Source organism: Patiria miniata, unplaced genomic scaffold (assembly GCF_015706575.1).
Source record: "Patiria miniata isolate m_02_andy unplaced genomic scaffold, ASM1570657v1 HiC_scaffold_27, whole genome shotgun sequence".
Classification (NCBI taxonomy): Eukaryota; Metazoa; Echinodermata; class Asteroidea; order Valvatida; family Asterinidae; genus Patiria; species Patiria miniata.
The window spans coordinates 4892471-4916505 of NW_024037066.1; the positions used below are offsets into that span (position 1 = coordinate 4892471).

General features: G+C 40.4%; 1 protein-coding gene across 2 annotated transcripts; it reads left to right on the forward strand.

Annotated features, from left to right (window-relative positions):
• The first annotated feature begins 914 nt into the window (after window positions 1-914).
• Window positions 915-21971, forward strand: LOC119734369 (lysosomal thioesterase PPT2-A-like). Of its 2 annotated transcripts, XM_038207861.1 has the most exons (9): window positions 915-1300; window positions 3445-3598; window positions 5701-5796; window positions 6591-6642; window positions 16373-16428; window positions 18214-18297; window positions 19367-19451; window positions 19990-20044; window positions 21193-21971. In XM_038207861.1, exons 1-9 carry the CDS (start codon window positions 1097-1099, stop codon window positions 21334-21336), a joined length of 930 nt encoding a protein of 309 aa, XP_038063789.1. In that variant the 5' UTR covers window positions 915-1096; the 3' UTR covers window positions 21337-21971. The 2 variants fall into 2 exon arrangements, with proteins under 2 accessions (XP_038063789.1, XP_038063790.1); XM_038207862.1 differs by lacking the exon at window positions 18214-18297.
• Window positions 21972-24035: the final 2064 nt, after the last annotated feature.

A 24035-nucleotide genomic window follows, 5' to 3' on the forward strand; every position in this document is an offset into this window, starting at 1 on the left:
GAAGCAGTTGGGTCAACAGTTCTCTGGAATTCATCTTGAGTTTCATTCATGTAATTTATAAAGTTTGCACTTGCTACAAGTGAGTTTGTTCATGGACATCCGTTGTGTTTTAATGAAGGCCTCAAGTAGGTAATGCCACCATGAATTAGCTGCTTAATTGATTCCTGTACTGATTGAATTCACTGGCAGTTCGTGGCAGAAAAGTTACAGGCAAGTTGATTTCAGCTTGTTTAAAATTTGAGATTTCCCTAAAACTTTCAATCCTTGCTTGTTTCCACTTGAAATGCTTCAGTTGGTGCCGTATTAGATTTACTTTGCTTTTTCGACCAATTCATGCACATTTGTTTTTTGATTGCTGTTTTGTTTAATTTATTTGTATGGCATAGTAATTGTGAGTTCTGAACTGAGTGTCCCAAAAGTAAAACATTTGGAGCTTTTATTGATTTTAGAAATGTGTCAGTCTAATTAAGGCATGAGCAACCCAAGAAACTTAGGCAAAGTCAAACATGAACACGTTTTATATACTCTTCACCAAGTTCTTGTATTTAACATTAAATAACATGGACAACCGAGGTCTTTTGCTTTGTGTTCCGTCTTTTATCTTTACCTTTAAAAATGAAAATTTGGCTGCACAATTATGTACAAGTTACTTTCAAAATGTGCCTTCAAAAATGTGTGTACACTACTATTGAATTAAACTGGTTCCCAGTTGATACAGGGGGTACAAAAATGGGAAGTATATTTTGTGATATTGAGTTTATCTTTCCTCAAAAAAGAGGTGAGAATTTTGTTTTCTGTCCCCGATATTTCTGTTGTTTTTGTGGTCCCCCACCGGACCGTAAATCGTGTGTAGCGCCCTCACCATGCAACCTCTCCCGAACTATCGTCTCGCGCCGCGCTATGCATATCCCACATGTCCCTATCCCATCCCATGGGCATGCGTACACTTTCTAAAAATAGTTCAGCAAACATGACTGAGATGAGAATGATGTTATATTTTGTCACCAACATACGAAAACACTTCGTGCCTGCTAACCGAACAAACCACACGCTCGAGTAATTAAGTGAACGCGGAACTTGATGCTGGAAAACAATCATGTCGTCTTTATTGCGATTTCACCAAATCTGTGTGGTTCTGATCGGGACCGTGATCGCTGCAACCCTGGCCCGGGGAATTGCGCGCGATCCACGGTACGGTCGCCCGTCGTCCCCCGCTCCCAAGTACTTGCCGGTCATACTGGTCCACGGCATCTTTACCGGGACCAGTACCTTGAACGACTTGGTAGCGTTTATTAAGGAGGTAAATGCAATTTATGTTGTTTATGATTTTTTGAATGTCGATTTTCATTTGGTATAAAATTATGCCTATGCTATGGAGAAAGACTGTCAATTTTGTCATGACTGTAGCGTTTGGGGGTCTATACATGTAATAACTTTTATTTATTATTGCATGAAAAAAAGCTGAATTGAAAAATATCCTAGACGCGACATTTGGGTACAAAACTCTTAGCAAAATATAGCCCCACTTGTGTGGCCTCTGATTGCTGCGCTGTACGTTGGGCCACACGTCTGGTTTCCCCTGAGGAGTTTAGTCTGAAAGTGAAACTGGCACACATTGACTCAAGAAAGATGTCTAAATCTCTCAAAAAACCTAATCTACCCGAAGGGCAAAAGATGAGGAACCATAGAATACAACCATATAAGTGGTATGTAAAAAAAATGCCAAAAACTAAGGGTGTGCCAGTGTTTGGACTAAAGTCCTCAGTAGGTAAGGTTGGAAAACCAGACAGTGCAGCAATACGGAGGCCACACAAGTGGGGCTAAGCAAAATACTGCACGTATAGAACACTCCTCATTTACATGTGAGTCAAAGTCTTGGCCGTGTGACGCAGCCTATATTTTGCTAACAAAATTCACAACATAAACGCACAAATGTCGTGTCTAGGTTGTCTATGGTTACTCTGCAGCTGGACCATGGTCCCAACTTTGGCTGAAACTGTCCCAACTATCTTGTATTGAAATTTCAAAAAAGGAAAAGCCACCCTTTCTTTAGTTTGAGAAATTTCAATTTTTGTGCTATCTTGAATCTGCAATTTGGTGTAATCAAATTTATAATCTTCCTTTCTCGCCCTCCCCCGGCCCCACCCCCCAATTCTGACAGGCCGTCCTTGTCCTACAGGTACTGTAAGATCAAAACATCCACAGCTTTTATTTTGTAGAGCAAAGTCTGGATGTGGTAACGAGAATCCCAAAAAAAATTGAAAACGTACCAGGAAAAAGACAAATATTTTTCAGAAGTGTTTACTTCTTCCTTGTTTACAATGTAGTTTCTATATCTTAGGCCAAAAAAAAAAGTCTCCGGTTTCTGGTATGGAGCTTGCCCAAAAAGTGGTGCGGCGACGCAGCTTTTTTTTTTTTTTTACCTGTTTTTTTTGCTTCAAATGTCGGCTGATGACTGCAAATGGTGCCCGACTAAACTTAGTGCAAATATTATGGGAGACCAGAGAGGCCACATAAAGCTCATTCTCGATCATAACCCCATCTAAAACACGTTAAAATTGTGCAGCAGCAGGATTCCAGTCAAACCAGTGAATTTGGCGGTTTTGAGACATCATCTTTCATTGAAAATTTTTTTTTTCATTTTGCTGACGCGCATGGCTACGGCGACGCGCGCGCATACCAGAAACCAGAGACTTTTTTGGGGGGGCCTTATGTAAAGACCTTTATTGGGCTTGTAGTATTTCCTCCATTATTGAAACTCTCTGTTGTGAATGTGCCTTGCAAGTTTTGCTTCCTGGTAAGTAATGGGATTTGAAGTCTGCATGATGTGCATACTTGAGCATAATCCAATATAATGTTTGTTTTTGAAAAAAAAAATGCATTTAAAAGCACCAAACAGGTACCAAGTAGATATGCGCTATGTGTTCCAAACATTTCTTTTGTTTCATTCAGAAAAAAATATAAGTAGCTTCGGAGTACATTCTCTATAACAGCTTTTGTTTTTGTTTAGTCTGATTGACTTCAGACTTCGTATACAAATAGAACACTACCTGCAGATGGTCAATCTACCTGCAGATGGTCCAGAATGATGTCACCAAGTGTCAAATTAAGTCACATTAAAGGTGCATTTTTCAAAGCCTCGTATCTTCTGAAGTACAAGTCCAATTGGGTTGAATCTTTGGAGGCACATGTACTTACATAGGGCATGTTACAGATGAAAATTAAAGTGACACCATGATGACGTCATCGCAAGTCATGTGACTGACGTCACATTAAAGGGGTAATTTTCTAAGGCCTATATCTAAAGAAGTGTAGGTTCGATTTGGTTGTAACTTAATTGACCTAAACCGGGATACGTGTTCGAAACAGCTTGTGTTTGTCCACATGCACATTTCTAGTTTCGTTATCAGTTTTATGTGCTAATGGGAACATTGCTTTATTCAGGCCCACCCAGGGACGAACATCAGTAATATTCCATTATTTGAAGATTTGGACAGCCTGAAGCCGCTATGGGAGCAAGTCCCCAAGTTTGCTGCCGCCATGCGACCCATCATGCAACAGGCCCCGAATGGTGTCATCCTACTCTGCTTTTCTCAAGGTGAGTTTTAAAAAATTACTTTAGTTAAAAACTCCCTGAGGCTTTTTAAACTACATGTATTGCAAGAAACTTCAAAGGCATTCTGTAACTTTCGTGTTTAAACCTTCTAAGTGGGAAGTCGATATGTAGAGCAAATGTGTAAAACCCTTTAAAATCCTGCAAGTCAGTTTCTGTTTTTTGTGTGTCTTTTGGGCACAAACAGGCTTCTGCGCATAAATACATCCCGTAACTGATGCCTATCTCTTGAGAATAGGAATTATTGTCTGGCAGTTGTATATTTCAAAATTTTAAGTAATAATTCAATAATTAAACATGGACCAGGAATTTTTTCAGTCAATGACTCATTCAAAAGTGAATAACTTTTATATTGCTAGAAAAATAGCAATTTAGAAAAGGAATCTAAATTTCGGGATGAAACTCAAACATAGCACGTGGAATGCATCTTGAAAGGGTAGAGAAGAGTTTCTTCGAAATCTTCCTGGTTTATTCAGTTCAAGAAACCTGCTTAAAGAGAAAATACAACATTTGCAAACATCAAAAAATAAAACTACCAAATCATTTTGAAATACCTTGCTGGACTGTTAGTGAATGACAGTGTAAAGCATCCTGTAAAATCATGGCACCTGGTATACTGTCATTTTCAAGAAAAGTGGTATTTTTGTATCAATTTCCAACGCTGATCGGCCGACCAGCGTTGGAAAAAACTGGCTTTTTTTCAAATACTGGCCCCAATTGACCATCGCACTTGTTTGCATTCGATTACACACCTTTAAACGGGTACAAGCCAGCTAGACTGGTTCCCTGACCTTACAATTCCCCAATGTATGTAAACTGCTCTGTTTCTTCTTATATGGAGTCAGGGAACCAGACTACAGGAAAATGATTGTTTTTCTTGGTTTTTATAGCATTTTCGAACCCAAAACCTCAAAAAAGTGAGAAAAATTACAGCAAAAGCAAATGATGTATATTCCCTTTAATCTCTTCGTCCAAAGCAGAAAGTGAAGATAAGAACCTCATATCTTCCTGGTTTAGGTTCAGAGAAGATGAAAGTGATATTCCCTTATGCCAATGGGCCACTTTTCAAATCATGGCTTTGTCAAGCATAATGCACACAGTTCCTTTCAAATGGAAAAGTACTAAGCAAACAAAATAGGAAAATCATACAGAGAAAAAATGGTCTAAACCCCCTCCTCCACCATTGGGCCTCAAAAATAAAAGAAAAATCATGCAGGAAAAGTAGCACATACCGTTTAAACCTCCCTTCCCCTTTGACAGCTAACCCCCTCCCCCCCCCCCCAGCCCAAACGCTGAATCCACTCCACTGTACATGTTGCCTCAGATGTAATATCTTCCCATGAAATATCACAGGTTTTTGAGGTCAACTTCAACGCTCTTTTGGCAAAACCCATATAACAAATCTTGAGGCAAAACTCCATCATTCCAGATATTTAGGAGGTACATGTACATGTATATATGCATTGATTACACAGACCATAAGCAGTGTACAACATGTACAGTATATACGCGTGCGTGTGCACATGACAGTGACTGAATGGTGAATATATTTAAGATGTATTCCCGGTGGTCTTTTGAGTTTCACCCCCAAAAAGTTTTTTGTTGGGTTTTTTTTAATCCCAATTTTCCTAGTAACAAAAAGTGATTCACTTTTGAATGAGACATCATACAAAACAAATCCACTGACAATTATTTATTGAATCATTTCTTTTAAAAATTTGAATAATTTTCAGCCAGACAATAAGTTGGCTCATGCAGGTTCATTTGTGCGCAAAATAAAATCAAGTTTTCAGAGGGTTGCAGACGCCCAAAATTAGAAGCAAGTATTTTTTCTTAAAAATAAAACGTACGAATTGAAAATTCATTAGGAGAAAAAAATATTTTATAAGAGCGCTGGGCACGAATCTTCAAAGAAGAAGGAACTATCCTCTCCAGGGCCATTAGGTCAGTTTTGTTTCCCTGATATAAACACTTGAGGTTGTGCAACAAGGAAATAGTTCTTGTTACAAATTCATCATGGACAACTTATAAAAACAGTGCAAAGTATATGCAACACTTGAACCTGTTTCGTTTTCGTTTCTCCTCAGGCGGTATCATGTGCCGTGGTGTGTTGGAGACGATGCCCGATCACAACGTGCACACCTTCATCGCCTTGTCAACTCCCCAAATGGGACAATATGGAGGTATCTGTCAAAAAGAACAAATTGGGAAGGAAGAATGAGAAATAGTTTATTTATAGTTCGTTTCTGTATTTTAGTCCTTTATTTATCAAAGTAAAGACCACACCTTTGAAAAGTAGTTTTCAATAGGATACTATAATATGAGCAGATGAACAGTGGCATATTTAGGAGGGGGGGTACCATCCCCCCTCCCCAATCAGTCTCCTCTCAGACGAGTTTTAAAATTAACATGTTTTCCAAAGTGTGTCTTCCAGTCAAGGCCAAGTTCGGGCAAGGACCAAAAGTCGACTGGTGGTTGATTTTTGACGTACCTTACGCCTGCGCACTGATAGCAACATGCGAAAGTCTCTAGTCAAACGCTGGTCAAAATGTCATCAAATGTTCCAAATAGTCAACTAGCGTAGTCAACCACTGTCGACTAGACAGAGTTCGGGCAAGCGTTAGTCGGACTATGGTTAACCATTGGTCAACTATAGTCCTTGTGCGAACTTGGCCCAATATGTGGCAAGGAAGAGCACCTCCTATTGTTCGATAGAGTCCTAGGTCGTCTGCTGTGAACAGCGCCCTCAGTAGACGGATGGAAAAGGGACTACCCTCTTGCTGCCCTCAAAATGCCCCCCCCCCCCCCCCCCCCGCCCAACACACATACACAGAACAAAGATATTTGAACAATTAACGTAGTGATTCAATATTTAATAGGTTGTGCACTTCACTGACGTCTAAAACCTAATATTGAATTTACATCACCCCGACGCCAATTCCATCTTCTGAATAATGTAATAATGGTTTATTCACAGATACATCATACATTCTACCAGCTCTACCATTGCTCAAGGAAGACGTTTACAAGTGAGTGTGAATTTAAAGTTGTCTTTAAAGGGAATATACATCATTTGCTTTTGCTGTAATTTTCAGAAATGGATGGAATTGGGGGTTTGGAAATATATTGCAAATATAGTTACACTGACTTTTCGATGTTTGTAAATGTTGTATATTCCCTTTAAGTTTAAATTCGTGTTTCACCTCCGAGTGGTGTGCTTTAAGCACGTGTTTGTTGTTTGTTTGTTTGTTTTTTAATTCAATTAATCGAATGTATTAGAAGTATTAGCACTCATGTATCCATGTGGTACAAAAGAATTAACCTAAAACAGGGCTGCAGTGCACAAGATGTGAAAAGAATTTAATACAACATCAAAAGGTATTAAATTGAATGTGCTATAGAAAATACAGGGTGATTAAAAAAAAAACGAAACCCAAATGGCTATGGAACGCCAAAGAGGCATTTAATGTGATCATCGAATCGGTGATACACTTTTGCAATCGGTGATGCATATTCACGATCGGTGATGGACTTTCGCGATCGGTGATGGACTTTTACTGGTGATGCATATTCACGATCGGTGATGGACTTTCGCGATCGGTGATGGACTTTTACTGGTGATGCATATTCACGATCGGTGATGGACTTTCGCGATCGGTGATGGACTTTTACTGGTGATGCATATTCACGATCGGTGATGGACTTTCGCAATCGGTGATGGACTTTCACTGGTGATGCATATTCACGATCGGTGATGGACTTTTGCAATCGGTGATGGACTTTTGCGACCGATGATCAACGACCCATCACCGATTGCAAAATCCATCATCGATCGCCAAAGTGCATCAGTTATTGAACTTGCATGCCGCTGTGGCTTAGGGTTTCTCGTGTTGCCCCTGACGGTGATATTTGTTTACGGTGTTTTTGTGTTTGAAAGTGTCTTTCTCATATGTGAACTGCATTTTTTTTTAAATTAATGTGCGTAAAATGTTTGTTGTTGGTGTATGCCGCTGTGGCTTTGAGCTTTGGTGCTGCCCATATTGCAACCGGTAAATGCCCAATCGATGGTATCCGGAATAAAAACACTCCTCTGTGGATGTGGCATAAACACAGTGATTTGTTTTTATCCAATAAATGGTAAAACAATTTTTGCACCTGATGATTGATGGGTGGGCCATCGGAGACAGCATATGGCGGGGTTATTGGGGGGCCTGACCAGGCATCCAGGGGCCACAGGAATGCAATCACATCATCATCATCATCATCATAAATCCATCTAATAGCCAATCTTGGTATAGATATGTGGGGCCCTCTGGTCACTTAAGCACACTTAAGCGAGCACATGATGGACAGTACACAGAGGAACTTTCCTTGCAAATGTTTTTCCACCACCACCCCTTACATCCGCCAGTTATAGTGCTCCAAGGTTTCAAGAGACTATACAAATTACAAGGATTAAAATGTTCGCAATGTTTAGGATACAGACAGCCTGCTCCTCATATTTATGGGGCAAATGGAACCATTCAATCCCTTGTTTTTCTATTTTGTTAGGCTAATTTGATACTTGCCGTAGCGATCTCACTGTGTCACGAGGCTATGATGTTTTCCTGACTGATGTACATCTGTGGGAAGCTATTTTTTGTTATTCAAGTTTAATTTGCATTTGTTGTCATTTATTGCCACATATATCTCATTTTCATATAGGCCTACATGTATTTCATTTATGGTCAAGCATATTGTGTATGCCGTGGCTTTGAGTTTCTTGTGTTGCCCACTACTGGTCGGGCCTGGTGTTGCCCCTAAATTGTGTTCATACGGTTATATGTTTTATAATGTCCGTTCTCACTTACGAACTCCATTTTTTGTAATGTCCGTGAAATGTTTGCAGTTAGTGTATGCCGCTGTGGATTTGGGCCTTTGGTGTTGCCCATATTAACATAACCATAACAATTAACAATTCAAACGGTATATGCCATATCACAGGTATCCGGAATAAAACACTCCTCTGTGAATGTGGCATGAACAGAACGGGAGACACTTTAGCGTCACACATTTAGAGGCAAAATATTATCGTCGCAAATAGACTCGATTGCTCGTGGTCGAATTAGTAAAAATTACCCGGCGAATTAAGGTAAAATTGGAGTTACGGGTCATTAAATTTGGGGGAAAAATGTGTGCACTAGTTTATGGGAATGTTCCCCAAATAGCCAATTATGGGTTATTATAAGTTATTATTTTTTATCAATATTATTATTAACATTATTATTATTTGGGTTGATTATCACCATCAAGCAGCTCAGACGCTGAATTGCACAGTGATTTACAGTAAAAATTAAAATAAATTAAAAATAAACACATTTCACGAGAAATCGAAACACATACAAAATGCACAACAATCCATTATTCTCAAAAACATATACACTCGGATAATAGCAATTAAAATTGTATACATTTGAAAATCCTATGTTGAACTATTGATGAGTCTGGGCTATTTCGAAATCTCTTGGATGAACTGGGATACTCCTTGAGTGTTCTACTCGATCTAAGATTCATAGTGTGCCAACTTTTTGATTGAGGAAACCACTCATTAAATTTGCCTGATTTAAAAGCACCTAGAGCAAAGTTTGTACACATAGTGGTTCTTCTATCATAAAGGTGATCCAGAGATAGAGTAATACGGCAAACTCTTTTGGATCGACTAAATTAGATTGGTCTGTTTGAGTGTAATGCTTGAGTGCCAAACCGGTGTCACGGTCTCACTTCTCCGGCGTGCTAGCTTCTCCGGGTGGATTCGGCGGATAATTGAGCACGTTATAGTGCACGTTACATGAGCACGATTCATGCTCATGTGTCCACTGTGCTTACTTTTCCTAGGGCTGTTGAAGTCTACCAAGCCCATTAATAACACAGTGAAGGACACCTAAGAATGTGTTATGTAACACTTCCTGCGGGTCAAGTCATTCCATGGTCTTGCAAGCATTCTGATTGGTGTTCCCAGCGTCATGCATGTGTGTGTGTTCATGGAGGAATAATTAAGAACGAACTCCTTGGTCCGTGTTCCTTGCTCGTTCGTGGTCCATTTTGTCTTTATTATTGCAACCATGGCTTAAAATAAATGTGCATTTCAAGTCTTTTTTTGTTATTGGGAGTTAATAGTGCGTGCCACGAAAATTCTGGATTCGACTGATACCCTGTAACCATTCATACAAATAAGATCTTACATGCACAAGTACAACCCCGAGGAACTCGGCACACTAATACAGTGACGAAAATGTACACTACTGCGCAATTTTGTGCATGCGTGTTGAAGCGAAATTTTCCTTTTGGAGAAGCTAGCACGCCGGAGAAGCGAGACCGTGACACCGGCGATGCGTTTGCTAGGACTGGTCTAACATAGGGTAACAAGTTCTTAGAGTAAAACCAGTTTCTTTCAGTTTCCTGAACATGAATAATTTTCTATTAGCTTTACCAATCATCTCAGCAATGTGTTTCTCATGTCCTTAAATTTGAGTCCGAGTATTTTTTTACCAATACGTGATAAAAGGTTTTTGCATAATATGATGATTGATGTGTGGGTCATTGGAGACAGCATATATGGCGGGGTTATTGAGGGGTCTGAGCAGGCATCCAGGGGGCACAGGAATGCAATCACATCATCATCATCATCATCATCATTATAAATCCATCTAATAGCCAATCTTGGTATAGATATGTGGGGCCTCTGGTCACTTAAGCACACTTAAAGGGAATATACATCATTTGCCTTTGCTGTAATTTTCAGAAACGAATGGAATTGCAGGGGTTGGAAATATATAGCAAATGTAGTTACACTGACTTTTTTGAGGTTTTGGGTTCGAAAATGCTATAAAAACTAAGAAAAACAATCATTTTCCTGTAGTCTGGTTCCCTGACTCCATATAAGAAGAAACAGAGCAGTTAACATACATTGGGGAATTGTAAGGTCAGGGAACCAGTCTAGCTGGCTTGTACCCGTTCATAGGTGTGTAATCGATTGCAAACAAGTGCGATGGTCAATTGGGGCCAGTATTTGAAAAAAAACCAGTTTTTTCCAACGCTGGTCGGCCGACCAGCGACCAGAAATTGATACAAAAATACCACTTTTCTTGAAAATGACAGTATACCAGGTGCCATGATTTTACAGGATGCTTTACACTGTCATTCACTAACAGTCCAGCAAGGTATTTCAAAATTATTTGGTAGTTTTATTTTTTGATGTTTGCAAATGTTGTATTTTCCCTTTAAGCGAGCACATGATGGACAGTACACAGAGGAACTTTCCTTGCAAATGTTTTCCACCACCACCCCTTACATCCGCCAGTTATAGTGCTCCAAGGTTTCAAGAGACAATATCCATTACAAGGATTAAAATGTTCGCAATTTTTAGGATACAGACAGCCTGCTCCTCATATTTATGGGGCAAACGAAACCATTCAATCCCTTGTTTTTTTGCGTGAGTTTTTCCTGGACAGTGAACCGTGTGAGCCAGAGCCTTTTCGAGTCAAGAGTTCATGGGTACCCCCAAGAATCGTGTGCCAGCCATAGAAACATACGTTCAAGTTATAAATTCCCAAGTCACTAACCCAGACAACTTCCCCCACAGGACTCATGATAATCTCCCCAGAGAGGAGCGCCTGGCTCTCAACTCCTTGCGCTCTCGCACCGACATCATCATCAAGCCAGCAGATAAAGGTTCAGCTGTGGTCATCATGGATCGTCAGCAGTACATTGATGAGGCCCACCGTCAGTTGGATAATCGTACTAACTATACCCTCCTTGACTCTGACCCCACAGGCACTTTCTGTCGAGATATACAACAGGTACTCGACGATATGCGATCACGTGACCAGTTGTCCAAGAAAGCTCACAAATTTCTTTCTCCCTGTGATTGTAGGACTGCCAGATTTTACCTTCTACCCAAGATTCACAAGGCTGGCAATCCCGGTAGACCCATCATCTCCGGTAATGGCTCACCCACGGAACGCATCTCCCTGTTCATTGACAGTTTTCTCAAACCCCTTGTCCCACAGATTTCGTCATACATTCACGACACCCCAGACTTCCTACGCAAGCTTGAAGGAATCAAGGACCAGATTCCCAGCACAGCCATCATTGGGACTTTCGACGTCTCATCTCTGTACACCAACATCCCACATGAGGAGGGTGTTCGTGCTTGCTCCTTGGCTCTGGCCAAGGCAGGACACACGACTCCTCCCATCAGTGATGTTGGCACCCTCATGAGACTTATACTAACGAAGAACAATTTTTCCTTCCTTGGTGAACACTATCTACAGGTACACGGCACTGCAATGGGCACTCGCATGGCCCCATCCATGGCTTGCCTCTTCATGGGTGACCTCGAAGAACTCATTCTTGCCTCGGCCCCATGTCGCCCTTGGATCTGGTGGAGATATATTGATGATGTTTTTTTCATCTGGACCAGCGATGAGGACAGTCTCTTGACCTTCACTAACCACATCAATTCCTTCCACAGAACCATCAAATTCACATCGGAGTTCTCGGCTCACCAAACCCACTTTCTGGATGTCACCGTCCGTAAGCAAGGCAACTCACTAACCACTGACCTGTATTCCAAACCCACAGACACCCACCAGTACCTCCACTCCTCCAGCTGTCACCCCAGGCACTGCAAAACTGGCATAGCGTTTAGCCAGGCACTCAGACTCAGAAGAATTTGTTCTAATGATTCCGATTTCTCCCGCCATACACAGTTACTGAGGAACAACTTGGTGGCCAGGGGTCACAGCTCTCGCCAAGTTCATCGTGCCATTGCCAGAGCTAAAGCTATCCCCAGAAATCTAGCTCTCACGGGAAAGGCCCCTGATGCCATGGCCAAACCCATGATTCCCTTGGTTACCACGTTTCACCCCAATCTCCCTCCCCTTCGCAAAATCACTAATGACAATCATCATATCCTCCATACTTCAGATCGCCTTGCCCGCGCCATCCCCAACGGCCCCACATTGGCTTACAGGCGTCCTCGAAATCTACGGGACTTGATTGTTCGAGCTGAAGTCCCATCCTTAGATGCATCCCCTCCCACCCAGCATGGTACTTTCAAGTGCAGTTCCAGATGTGTTGTCTGCCAGATTCACATCCAGGAGTCTGACTCCTTTTCTGGCCACTCTTCTGTCACTACCCACAGAACCATTGGTAACATCACTTGTAACACCCCTAATGTCATATATCTCATTTCTTGCAGGGTCTGTGGAGTGCAGTATGTAGGTGAGACTAAGAATACGCTCAAGAAGCGTTTCTATGCCCACCGGTCAACGGTTAACACCAAGAAACTAGACACCCCTGTTGGTCATCACTTCAACCTGCCTAACCACTCCATTTCTGATATGATTTTGCAGGGCATTGAATTTCTTGGCCATCGCAAGGACTCAGTTCGCCTCAGCAGAGAGAAAGTGTGGATGAATCGTCTTCGAACTATTCAACCACATGGTCTCAACATCCAACTTGGAAATGATTAATCTTTTTCTTCCTCCATTGTCTTCTGTTACAGATAATCCACCTGGTCTTCATTGTTTGTGTTTACCCATCTTCCACCATCTTTCATCCCTTTCCACCTCCATACTGTTCCCCCCCCCCCCCCCCCCCGGCATAATCCCCCTTCACTCCCACACTCTTTTGTCCGTTCCCACTCCCTGTGACCTTTGATCCTTCCCCTTTCTGGTCCCTCCCCTGTTCATACCAGACCCCTTGTGGTTTGCCATCTCCCTTTGTTTCTTTGTTCTCTCATCCACCCTCCCCTGCATCTTTCCACACCTTTCCCACCTAATCCTCCTTTTGTGTTTCTTCTTTCATCCCTGCATGTTTGTGTGCACCCCCTTGTTAATGTTTGTACCTCTGTCATTTCTGTTTTAGCCTCTGAAGAAGAACTTGCTAAGTTCGCAACGTCAGGCCACATTAATTTTTAGATTCCTTGTTTTTCTAATTTGATACTTGTCGTAGCGCTCTCAAGTGTCACGAGGCTATGACGTGGGAAGTTATTTTTTTGTAATTCAAGTATGATTTTCATTTGTTGTTATTACTGCCACATATCTCATGTTCATGTATTTCATTTATTGTCAAGCATATTGTGTATGTCGTGGCTTTGAGTCTCCGCTGTTGCCCACTACGGTTTGGTGTTGCCGTTATTAATATAACCATAACAATTGATAAGTCGACCGGTTTTCCCTATCATTGGCAATGTGGCTATAAAACACCGTGATTTGTGCGTCGCCAGAATTTTTTGGCAGAGGGGCAAAACATTTTTCTCCCCGAAATACCTGGATTTTTCCAGCATATTCACGATTTATCATTTTTCGAGGGTGGGCATTTTTCAAACAATATTACTTCGCGCCCCTTTTTCTGTCTTCTTCCCCCATCTTTTTTTTTTTTTGGGGGGGGGGGGGGCTTTTCCGGGGGGGGGGGGAGCGCTCCCGTGCTCCCCCCTTGTGACGCCCATGGGTGATGGTCTTTCACGATCGGTGATCAACCTTGCATGGACTTTTGCTATCGGTGCAGAGTGTTTTTTTTATATTATCAAAGTAAGTGGGTGAAAATATCCCAGCCAACCCCCCCCCCCCCCCCAAAAAACCCACTTTCTTCAACTTAAATATGCTGTGATTTCTGGGCGACGGAGGCTGCCGGCGTCATGGGCAGACTAAGCTTTGTTTAGGTTATCGGTACATAGGTAACTGTTGCGGTTGTACTCCTTTTGGAAAATTTTAGTGTGTTTTTATTTATACATTATTCAATATTTTCCTTTGATAACTCCGATGTTTAAAAAGACTGTGCACACCGGTGAATAAGTTATTATTCATTAGTTAAAGAATAATGTAACCAATTGGGTTAAATAGCGAATGTCTGTTCTGTTTGTGCACTATACAATTGACAAGGCCACTTAAGACAAGCTCGAAAAGATCTCGGAAGTTGCGGCTCGATTGTAGACCGTTGTAGCCTATACATCATGTACATGATGTAAAGGTATATGTTCTTAAAATTGAAAAGGATTCCATTATTTTGCTGAACGTCAGTTGGTGCATGGAACGCGTTTGCATGTGGAACACCCAATTTGTGAGCCCCCATGTAAAAACGATTGACCTCGATCGTGCCCCAATTCCACGACTGCAAAAAAAAATGGTAGCTGGTAAGTGGAGACCTGAAGCACGTGTTGTTGCGAGGGCTAAAGGGACAAGGTGATTGATTGCCAAAGAAGACATGGCTGGCACAAACCATAGAGCTAGCTCTATTTCCCACAGTGGTCTTAGCAGATTGAGTACCATGCTGCATTACAAAAATGTACACATCGAATCATTGCTCTTTGAAAAAACAATGATAATATTTTCTAATCTTAAAAATGATTAAATTCTAAATTTAATTCTTATCAAACACACACACCATGGTTCGAAAATTACATCGGTTACGCGGAAGTAAAATTTATCATATTTTCGCGAAAGGTATTTAAAAAACAGAAGAGCAAAATAAAGGCTCTGCGCATTTGCAATTAAATTTAAATTGCTCCAGAGCAAGGAACATAGATAAGTATAATACGTGCAAATGATTACGACGCAACACACAGATGCGACGGTCGCGAAAGTCCATCACCGTTTCGGTGATCACATTAAATGCCTCTTTGGCGTTCCTGTTTCGCCAAAAGCGGCATTTAATCGGTGATGGACTTTCGCGATCGGTGATGGTCTTTCGCGATCGGTGATCAAAGCTGCGATGACCAGTCGTTGAGTAAAAGTCCATCACCGATTGCGAAAGTCCATCACCGATCGTGAATATGCATCACCAGTAAAAGTCCATCACCGATTGCGAAAGTCCATCACCGATCGTTAATATGCATCACCAGTAAAAGTCCATCACCGATTGCGAAAGTCCATCACCGATCGTGAATAAGCATCACCAGTAAAAGTCCATCACCGATTGCTAAAGTCCATCACCGATCGTGAATATGCATCACCAGTAAAAGTCCATCACCGATCGTAAAAGTCCATCACCTATCGTGAATATGCATCACCAGTAAAAGTCCATCACCGATCGCGAAAGTCCATCACCGATCGTGAATATGCATCACCAGTAAAAGTCTATCACCGATCGCGAAAGTCCATCACCGATCGTGAATATGCATCACCGATTGCAAAAGTGTATCACCGATTCGATGATCACATTAAATGCCTCTTTGGCGTTCCATAAATGGCAGGACCAATTTTTGAATGACGTTTTGCCTGTAGCACTTTCAAAATCTTTTAATGAGCTTCTTTCAGTGCAAGAATCATTCAAATCACTCATGTACTTTTCAAGTTACGGAATTTTGAACACAAACACTGTTTTAAAGTTCTGTCCACGGATCACAAAAAAAAGGTAAGTGTTCTTTCAGCAAAATGAAAACAATTCACATGCATCCCTATATATGCGAATTGTTTTCGTTTTGCTGAAAGAGCACTTACTTTTTTGTGATCCGTGGACAGAACTTTATAACGGTGTTTGTGTTCAAAATTCCGTAACTTGAAAAGTACATGAGTGATTTGAATGATTCTTGTACCAAAAGAAAGCTTAATGACTGGGCTTTCATATCCCAGATTTTAAAAGTGCTACATGCAGAACTTCATTCAAAAATTGGTCCTGCCATTTGGGTTTCTTTTTTTTTCACTCACCCTGTACAGAACAATATCACTTTCATTATCTACAATAAGCACTTTTTCTCTGTGGTTGATGTCGTTCCAGATTCTGCTATTTAAATCCATTTGGACAGGATGTGTCTGTGTGCAATTACTGGAATGGTACGTATTTGGTTGACTTCTCACAGAAAACTAAAATCACCTCTAACTGTTTCTTAGTTTTTGTCGGGTATGAAGGACTTTTGTCGCATGGATATTTCAAACAGATGTAGTTTGTTCAAGAAATCGCAAATCTTCAGAGATGAAACTTTTCTGGATTTAATCGAAAATCTGACTTTTTCAAATTTATTTCCAATATTCCATTTTTTTCTGACGATCTTTGGACCGCACAATCTGATTTTTAAAATAAACTTTGAATGGAATTTGATGAAAATGGTACCGCAACATCTGTATTGCGAGGGCAATTTTAATCTGTTCTAGCAGTCATCAGTACACAGATTGTATGGTAGCCGCACATAAATAAGCCTGGGTCGGAGTAGTTCGAAACTACGTACAGCCCGAGGAGTTCGACTACCATGACTGACCGTCTGACAGTAAAATCCACACGCTGCACAATTTTCGGAGGTTTCCGATTTAGTTGTACAAAATGCAATTTTTTAAAGAGGTTGTGGAATGCTGAAGGTCGTTTTGTTTTTTATATTTTTTTTATTGTAGAGTAGACCAATATATATCATAATGACAAACTCCCATTCTTTTGTAATGTGCGTTTATATGTTTATAAAACTGAAATTCATCGAGTAATTTGTTGGTCGGCGAGCGCATAATTGAAATCAACAGTCGTCGGGCTCTTCGTAAAATCAGAAAAATCATGACGTAATAAACAGGACTCGTTTATAGTTCGCTACATAGGGAGTCCTGTTTATTACGTCACGATGTACTATGTTTTGTTTGCTGCCCCCAACGACGACTTTTACACAAATTGCACGTTCGGGTCGAAACAGGACCTGAAAAACAGCTCTCAAAAGTACCTTTTGTATTCATTTCATGACAGAAACAATAGTCGTTTTTATTTCATAACACCTTAGGCTACATATACCCTAAAAATGACGGAATTGTCTTCGAGCATTCCACAACCTCTTTAAAAATCACAATGATAACCTTGAGGATGGCGAGGAGAGCATAAAAGATCAATTTCACTGGCGGTTGTTGGAAGAAAAAGACGATATTGCCAGCATTTTTCCACCTGCATCAGTACAGTTGTTGTCTTGGACTTTTTCCTCGACTTTTTCCAACTTAGAAGTGAACTCCTTTGATGATGAGTCTGAAACTCTAACATTAATTCAGGCCTTTTAATTTTATGGAAATACATAATTTTTTTCACATCGTAAAGTTTTATTTGGATCTAAAATAAAACAGGAGGTGTCTGGAAATTGGCACAAATTTTATTTTGCATACATGTACGTAGGTTTAACTACGGCACGACCCAAATTTCAGACACAGATTTTTGTTCAGACTATTTTTCGACTTTTTCCCCCATAGGCCAGTTTCATCACTGAATCTTGAGAAAGAAAATCAAGGATATGTCATCAAGATTGATAGTGAACTTTAAGAAATGGATGACCATACAAAAATGTTTGAAATTTATTCAATGATTTCAATAGGGTTTTGATGTGTTTTTATGCATCATTGAGGAATATACATATAAAATTTGTGATGGTAAACAAACTTGATAAATTTTCCAGATCTTGGAGGCTACATTTTTTTTTACCAAATAATGATACTTCTTGGTACATCTTAATTCAGTCTTGCAGAAAGATCTTGCCATAAGAACTGCTTTTACATGTTAAGACCAAAAATGACATGTTTGCTCAAGTTTTAAGAAGTGGCCAAATGTTGTTCCCTTATTAACTTTTCTGATTATTTCATCCCCACAATTCCTGGGTGTAGATCCTCATCACCATAGCCTGTACTTGCAGCACAACACATATCTTCCTGTGGTAAACAACGAAACAACCAATGCCAACAGTAAAGGTGAAGAATATGTGATGGGATCAAGCTAAATGAGTCGTTTGTCAGGATTTTTTTATGTGGAGAAACAGGCCAAAATAGGGCCACTTCATCACATCACCTCATCACATCTCTTGGTGTTGCGACTTCCATAATTTTTGAATTAAAGATGGTACCAGCATGCGGTTTTCACAGCAGTAGTGCTGAGATTGTGCTCTTTTGAAATCTGTAATAAAAAAAAAATTGACCAGGGTCGACAAACGACTCATGTAGCTTGATCGCATCACATATGTCTTTGGCAGAAATTAAAGTTGCATACTCAAAAATATGGATTTTGTTTTTCTTTTTTTACGGAAAAAAACCTTTATTCCGATTTTGGGCGTCTGCAACCCTCTGAATAAGGGCTTTCATTTTGCGCAAAAATGAATCCGACCTATGAGAGCGGAATTGTTGTCTGGCAGCTGGTTATTCCAGTTCTGTGCAGAAATAATTCAATAACTAAACGGTGGTGTTTATTTTTTCATTGGATATCTCTTTCAAAAGTGAATAACTTTTAATATTGCTAGGAAATAGCAAATGGAAAAAAAATGTGTTTTTTCGAGGTGAAACTCGAAAATAACACGTAGACCCAAAGTGAACCCATCAATTCCAAAAATATAGATGAAGGGTCTTGTTGATTTACATGAAGCCTATTTAAAGAGTGTGATGTTTCCTCGCTTTTTTCCATTTAATGTTTGCGAAATTCATGAAAGTGACTAAATTTTCAAGTCGGTCTTTGCAAACCATAGCCCTGTGCATGTGAGAAAGACATTGTCAGCAAATGCGAAAATGATGTTGAAGTGTCCTTTCATGACAGTAATGTTTTCAATTTTGACCGCCCAGTATAAACCATGAAAACACCACTTTCATGAACAGTATAGATAGTGCTTTGTGACCAACCATGACAAAAGTGTTGAAGGGGACTCATTGTGATGGCGTGAAGAAGCACGATTTATTTTGTGGACCTATTGCATGTGTTATAGCTAAAAAGTTCTACTCTAGTTTTGCGCAAAGTCAAAAGACTCATTTTCTGTTTTCTTTTCTTCTGCTTCAGCATGGAAAGAGAACTTTCTTCGTCTGAAGCAGCTGGTGATGATTGGAGGACCAGACGACGGTGTCATCACACCCTGGCAGTCTAGGTAGGCTGCGTCAAATTACGGCTTTTCACACTATTTACTCTACTAACCAGTAACAGCCAGAAATGGGCAGTACTGGCAAGTAGCAGCCAAAAATTGCTAGAAGTGTCTATTAGTGGCCAGAACTGGAAGATGGAAGTCAGAAATGCCCAGTACATGTGGCAGCCGCAAATGGCCAATAGCGACAGGAAGTGGCCACCACTTGCAGTAGCCAGAAATGGCCAATAGTTGTTGGAAATTGTCAGTGGAGGACTAAAATGGCATGTAGCTGCCATAATAGGCATTTGCTCCCAGAAGTGGCCAGTGGCGGCTGGAAGGAAATGCAGACAACTAGCGTTTGCAGCCTCCTTTTTGTTAGCAGCAGACAAAATGTTTATGGTTTTGTATCCTAATGAAACATTTTGAATCCACCCCCTATCATTTTATGTGGCGTTCTGTATCATATGATAGCTATGCCGCTAGAGTAATACTGTGATGTTTGACAGAAACTTTGCTGCAATGGTAGTTCAATTAACGAACCTTTTTTTCCCTTTCTTTCCAGCCATTTTGGATTTTATGATGCCAATGAGAAGGTTGTTGAAATGAAAGATCAAGAGGTATGTGCCTGCAAACTAGTACCTGTGTGTACTCTAGTCAAAGGTCACATTCCCTATTAAAGGGAATATACAACATTTGCAAACATCAAAAAATAAAACTACCTAGTTTTTACGAAATACCTTACTAGGATGTTGGTAAATGACAGTCTAAAGCATCCTGTAAAATTATGGCACTTGGTGTGAAGTCATTTTCAAGAAAATGGTATTTTTGTAAAATTTTCAAACGGTGGTCGGCCGACCACCGTTGGAAAAACCTAACTATTTTTCAACTACTGCTCCAAATTAACCATTTTTCTTTCAGTCCAAATTGTGTTTGCTATTGGTTACATGTTCATAAACGGGTGCAGGCCGGCTAGACTGGTTCCATTACCTTACAAGTTTCCGGCATCTGTAAATTGATCCATTTTATATTTAGTGGAGTCAGGGAACCAGACTACTTGAACATTTGTGTTTTTCTTGTTTTTTTTCCCAGCATTTTCGAACACAAAACTTCAAACATGTCAGTCTAACAATATTTGATCTATTATACTAACCCTCAAATAGTTCATTTCTGAAAATTACAGCAAAAGCCAATCATGTATATTCCCTTTAAAGTGCAAACACAATCATTGGGCCTTTTCACAGAGCCTCTCAACCCCGGTTGAACTCGGCCATGGGCAAACCCAGTGCCGCCCGGGATGAGTTTTTTATTTTTTAACCTCGTTTTGTTTCACACTTGTTTCGTGCAAACCAAGCATATTTCTCGCAGTTACCACTGTTATGAACCCTGGCGAGAGTTTCAACTGGGATTAAAAATCTCAACTCTGGTCTGGAGCAGGGTTGAGTTCAACCCGGGGTGAAATCAATCTCGGGGTTGACGCAGGGTTGAAAATGTTCAAGTGTGAAACGCTGCTTGTTTTCAACCCTGCGTCAACCCCGCATCAACCCTTTCACCTCTGAAGGAGGCATCTTCCCGTAAGGGTCAGGCTTCATCGGCAATGCGTTCAAATGTCTCTCCCAGTCACAGGGTGATGTTAAATAATATAATCACGACAAATGTAAGCTCCCAGTAGTCTCCCCCAATGCTCCCCTTTCTACTGTTGAGGGGGTACTTGTATATGGAGCTCATACCTGACTTCTTACTATGTCGTCTTTTTTTTTTTCTCAAGGTGTACAAGATGGACTACTTTGGCTTGAAGACCCTCGATCAGCGTAACGCCATCAAGACTTACACCATACCGGGAGTCAAGCACACCAACTGGCATGGTAACAAGACCGTGTTTGATTCCTGCATCAAACCGTGGCTTATATAGTCCATGAAACCATAGCAGCCCTTGTATGCATTGCATTTTGGGATCATATGTGATGTCATGTGTACCCACGGATCTCTATAAAAAAATCTTGATAGTCCAGTAGCTGTTAGAAGTGAAGTCACTGTCCGCCATATTACCACTTCCATTACAATGGAATTGCAACAAACAATTATCCAAATTTAACCGCAATCTTTACCTATGAATTAAATATAGTTATTTTGTAAAAATGAAATTGTGACTTTTTTTTCTAACTTCTGTTTAGATTAAAATGGGTTAATGTACTTAGAATTCATTCTTTAAATTTTATTGGAAAATGTACGATGAGAGTAGTTATACTGGTTCCCATACTATATTAGAATTGAGAGATTTGAAACCAGTGTGTAGCTTCAAATGTGTGTACAGCGCGCAATGGTCGATGAACTATCCAGATTTTTAACAAGGAGATCAATGTTTATATCATTAGACATTGAAAAGTTGTTGATTGCTGTGATGTCGGCCATGTATTTTTTTATTCACCCGAGGGAGGCATGGTAACATAGCCAAAGCCTAGGATGCCATGTGTTCCTGAGGGTGTAAAAATGTATCCCCCACATCACAGCAGTCAAATATTGAACTAAGGCCAAAAAAAAAAATATTCGGTCTCTGGTCAGACAAAAGTTCCGGAATTGACGTGGGGACGCGGCTTTTTTTTTTTTTTTTGGCTTTTTTTTTTTTTTCTTCAAGCTTGGATTGTACAGACAAGGTGGGGTACTATTTCCTCATGTACATTGGTGTCCTCCATAATTTGCCTTGGTGCTCCCGATCATTTGCCTTGGTGCAATTTCCCATTCCTTGGTGCTCTTTGTTAAAAAAAAATTGAGGAGGTGCGGCAATAGAGGAGCTGTTGGAGCTACCGCGGAACATTTTGGAAAAAAAAAGATTGACGCGCATGATTAAAATCGACGCGCGCGCTGACCAGAGACCAACTTATTTTTTGGGGGGGCCTAATATGCAGGCAGTTCCAGCATTATGAAAGGAAGTGTAATGTCTGTGACAGAGCCAATTAAAACCATAATATCTAATTACTGATTCAGATTAACGATCCAAAACTCCTAGTCTGTAATCTCCTTGACCATTACTAGATAAATGATGTACATGTATCAGATGATGGATATACATGTATAAGATTTGAAAAATATATTTCAGGTCGGTTCACTGAGCTCTTAAAAGCTCTGTCACGGACTTTATATGACGTTGGAATTGCTCACGCAATGAAGTCATTCTTTGACATGTGTGTTTCTTGACTGGAAATAGGAGGGGAAGGTGTCTCTATATCACCACCTGACATTGCTGCAATAATTCTATGCAGTAAAACACCTCACCTGATTCTGTGAGAGGTAAAGATTAAGTGACCCCAGCAATTCATTATCAGTTAACACGATGTGTGATGGGCTAAAATTAATGAGTACAGAATTTTGTGAAAACCAATAACCAAAGAGGACTTAATACTTTTACGTTCTTTTGTAAAATATGTTTTGCCACAGAGATGGCGCGTGCATGTTTACGCGCACAGCTGAAAATGGCCATGCCTGTGTGAAAACGCAAATGTCAGATGAGATACTCTTTAACGTGCAGTACGTTTTGTGTGTGTGTCATGTGGGGCAATAGCAACTCTTCGTAAAAATGCAAACTGCAATAATTGAGATGTCTGTCCCTCGTATCAATAACCTACTTTAAAAACTTCACAATTTTTGCTTAGGCCAAAAAAAAAAAGTCTCCGGTTTCTGGTATGGAGCTTGCCCAAAATGTGGTGCGGCGACGCGGCTTTTTTTTTTTTTTACCTGACTTTTTTGCTTCAAATGCCGTGTGATGACTGCAAATGGTGCCCGACTAAACTTAGTACAAATAGGCCTATATGGGATTGGGAGTCCAGAGAGGCCACATAAAGCTTATTCTCGACCATAACTCCATCTAAAAACATGTTAAAATTGTGCAGCAGCAGGATTCCAGTCAAACCAGTGAGTTTGGCAGTTTTCAGACATCATCTTTCATTGAAAAGAAAACTTTTTCATTTTGCCGACGCGCATGGCTACAGCGACGTGCGCGCATACCAGAAACCGGAGACTGTTTTTTTTGGCCTTATTGACTTCTTGCACAAGTACCCCCTCAATGGTTACAAAGGGAGAGCTGGAAAGACCACTGCATTGGACCTTCGATTATATTACCGTCGGCGCCTGACGGTCATGCCAAGCCGCAAACAGTTTGTGCACACTCCAAATAAAATCAGTCTCACGTACTTCACGCCGTACGCACATGCTTGAGTGCGCACAGAGAGTGCCTCTCCCACAGGAAAAAAAAACAACCTCGTCCCAGGTGCTTACTTTATTTCCAACCTCATTTCCAATAGTAAGCCCTGGATAGAAAACTTTTTCCCTGTATCCTGATTCGATATCGCAATTTGCTAATAATGGATTTATATCGTGTAGTTGGTGTTGTTATTTCCAACGTGCATTTTATGTTTTCACGATCATTGTAATGATAATGTCCATGCATTCTCAATAATACTCCTTTCCTTTCCAATTTGCTCATATTAATATGAAATGTGATACAGCATATTGGCGGGACAAGATTGTAACATTTTAACTTTGATTCTGTATTTACCCCAGACACCGCATACAAAAACAAACGCTAATGTAATGCACATGCAGGCACCAGACTAT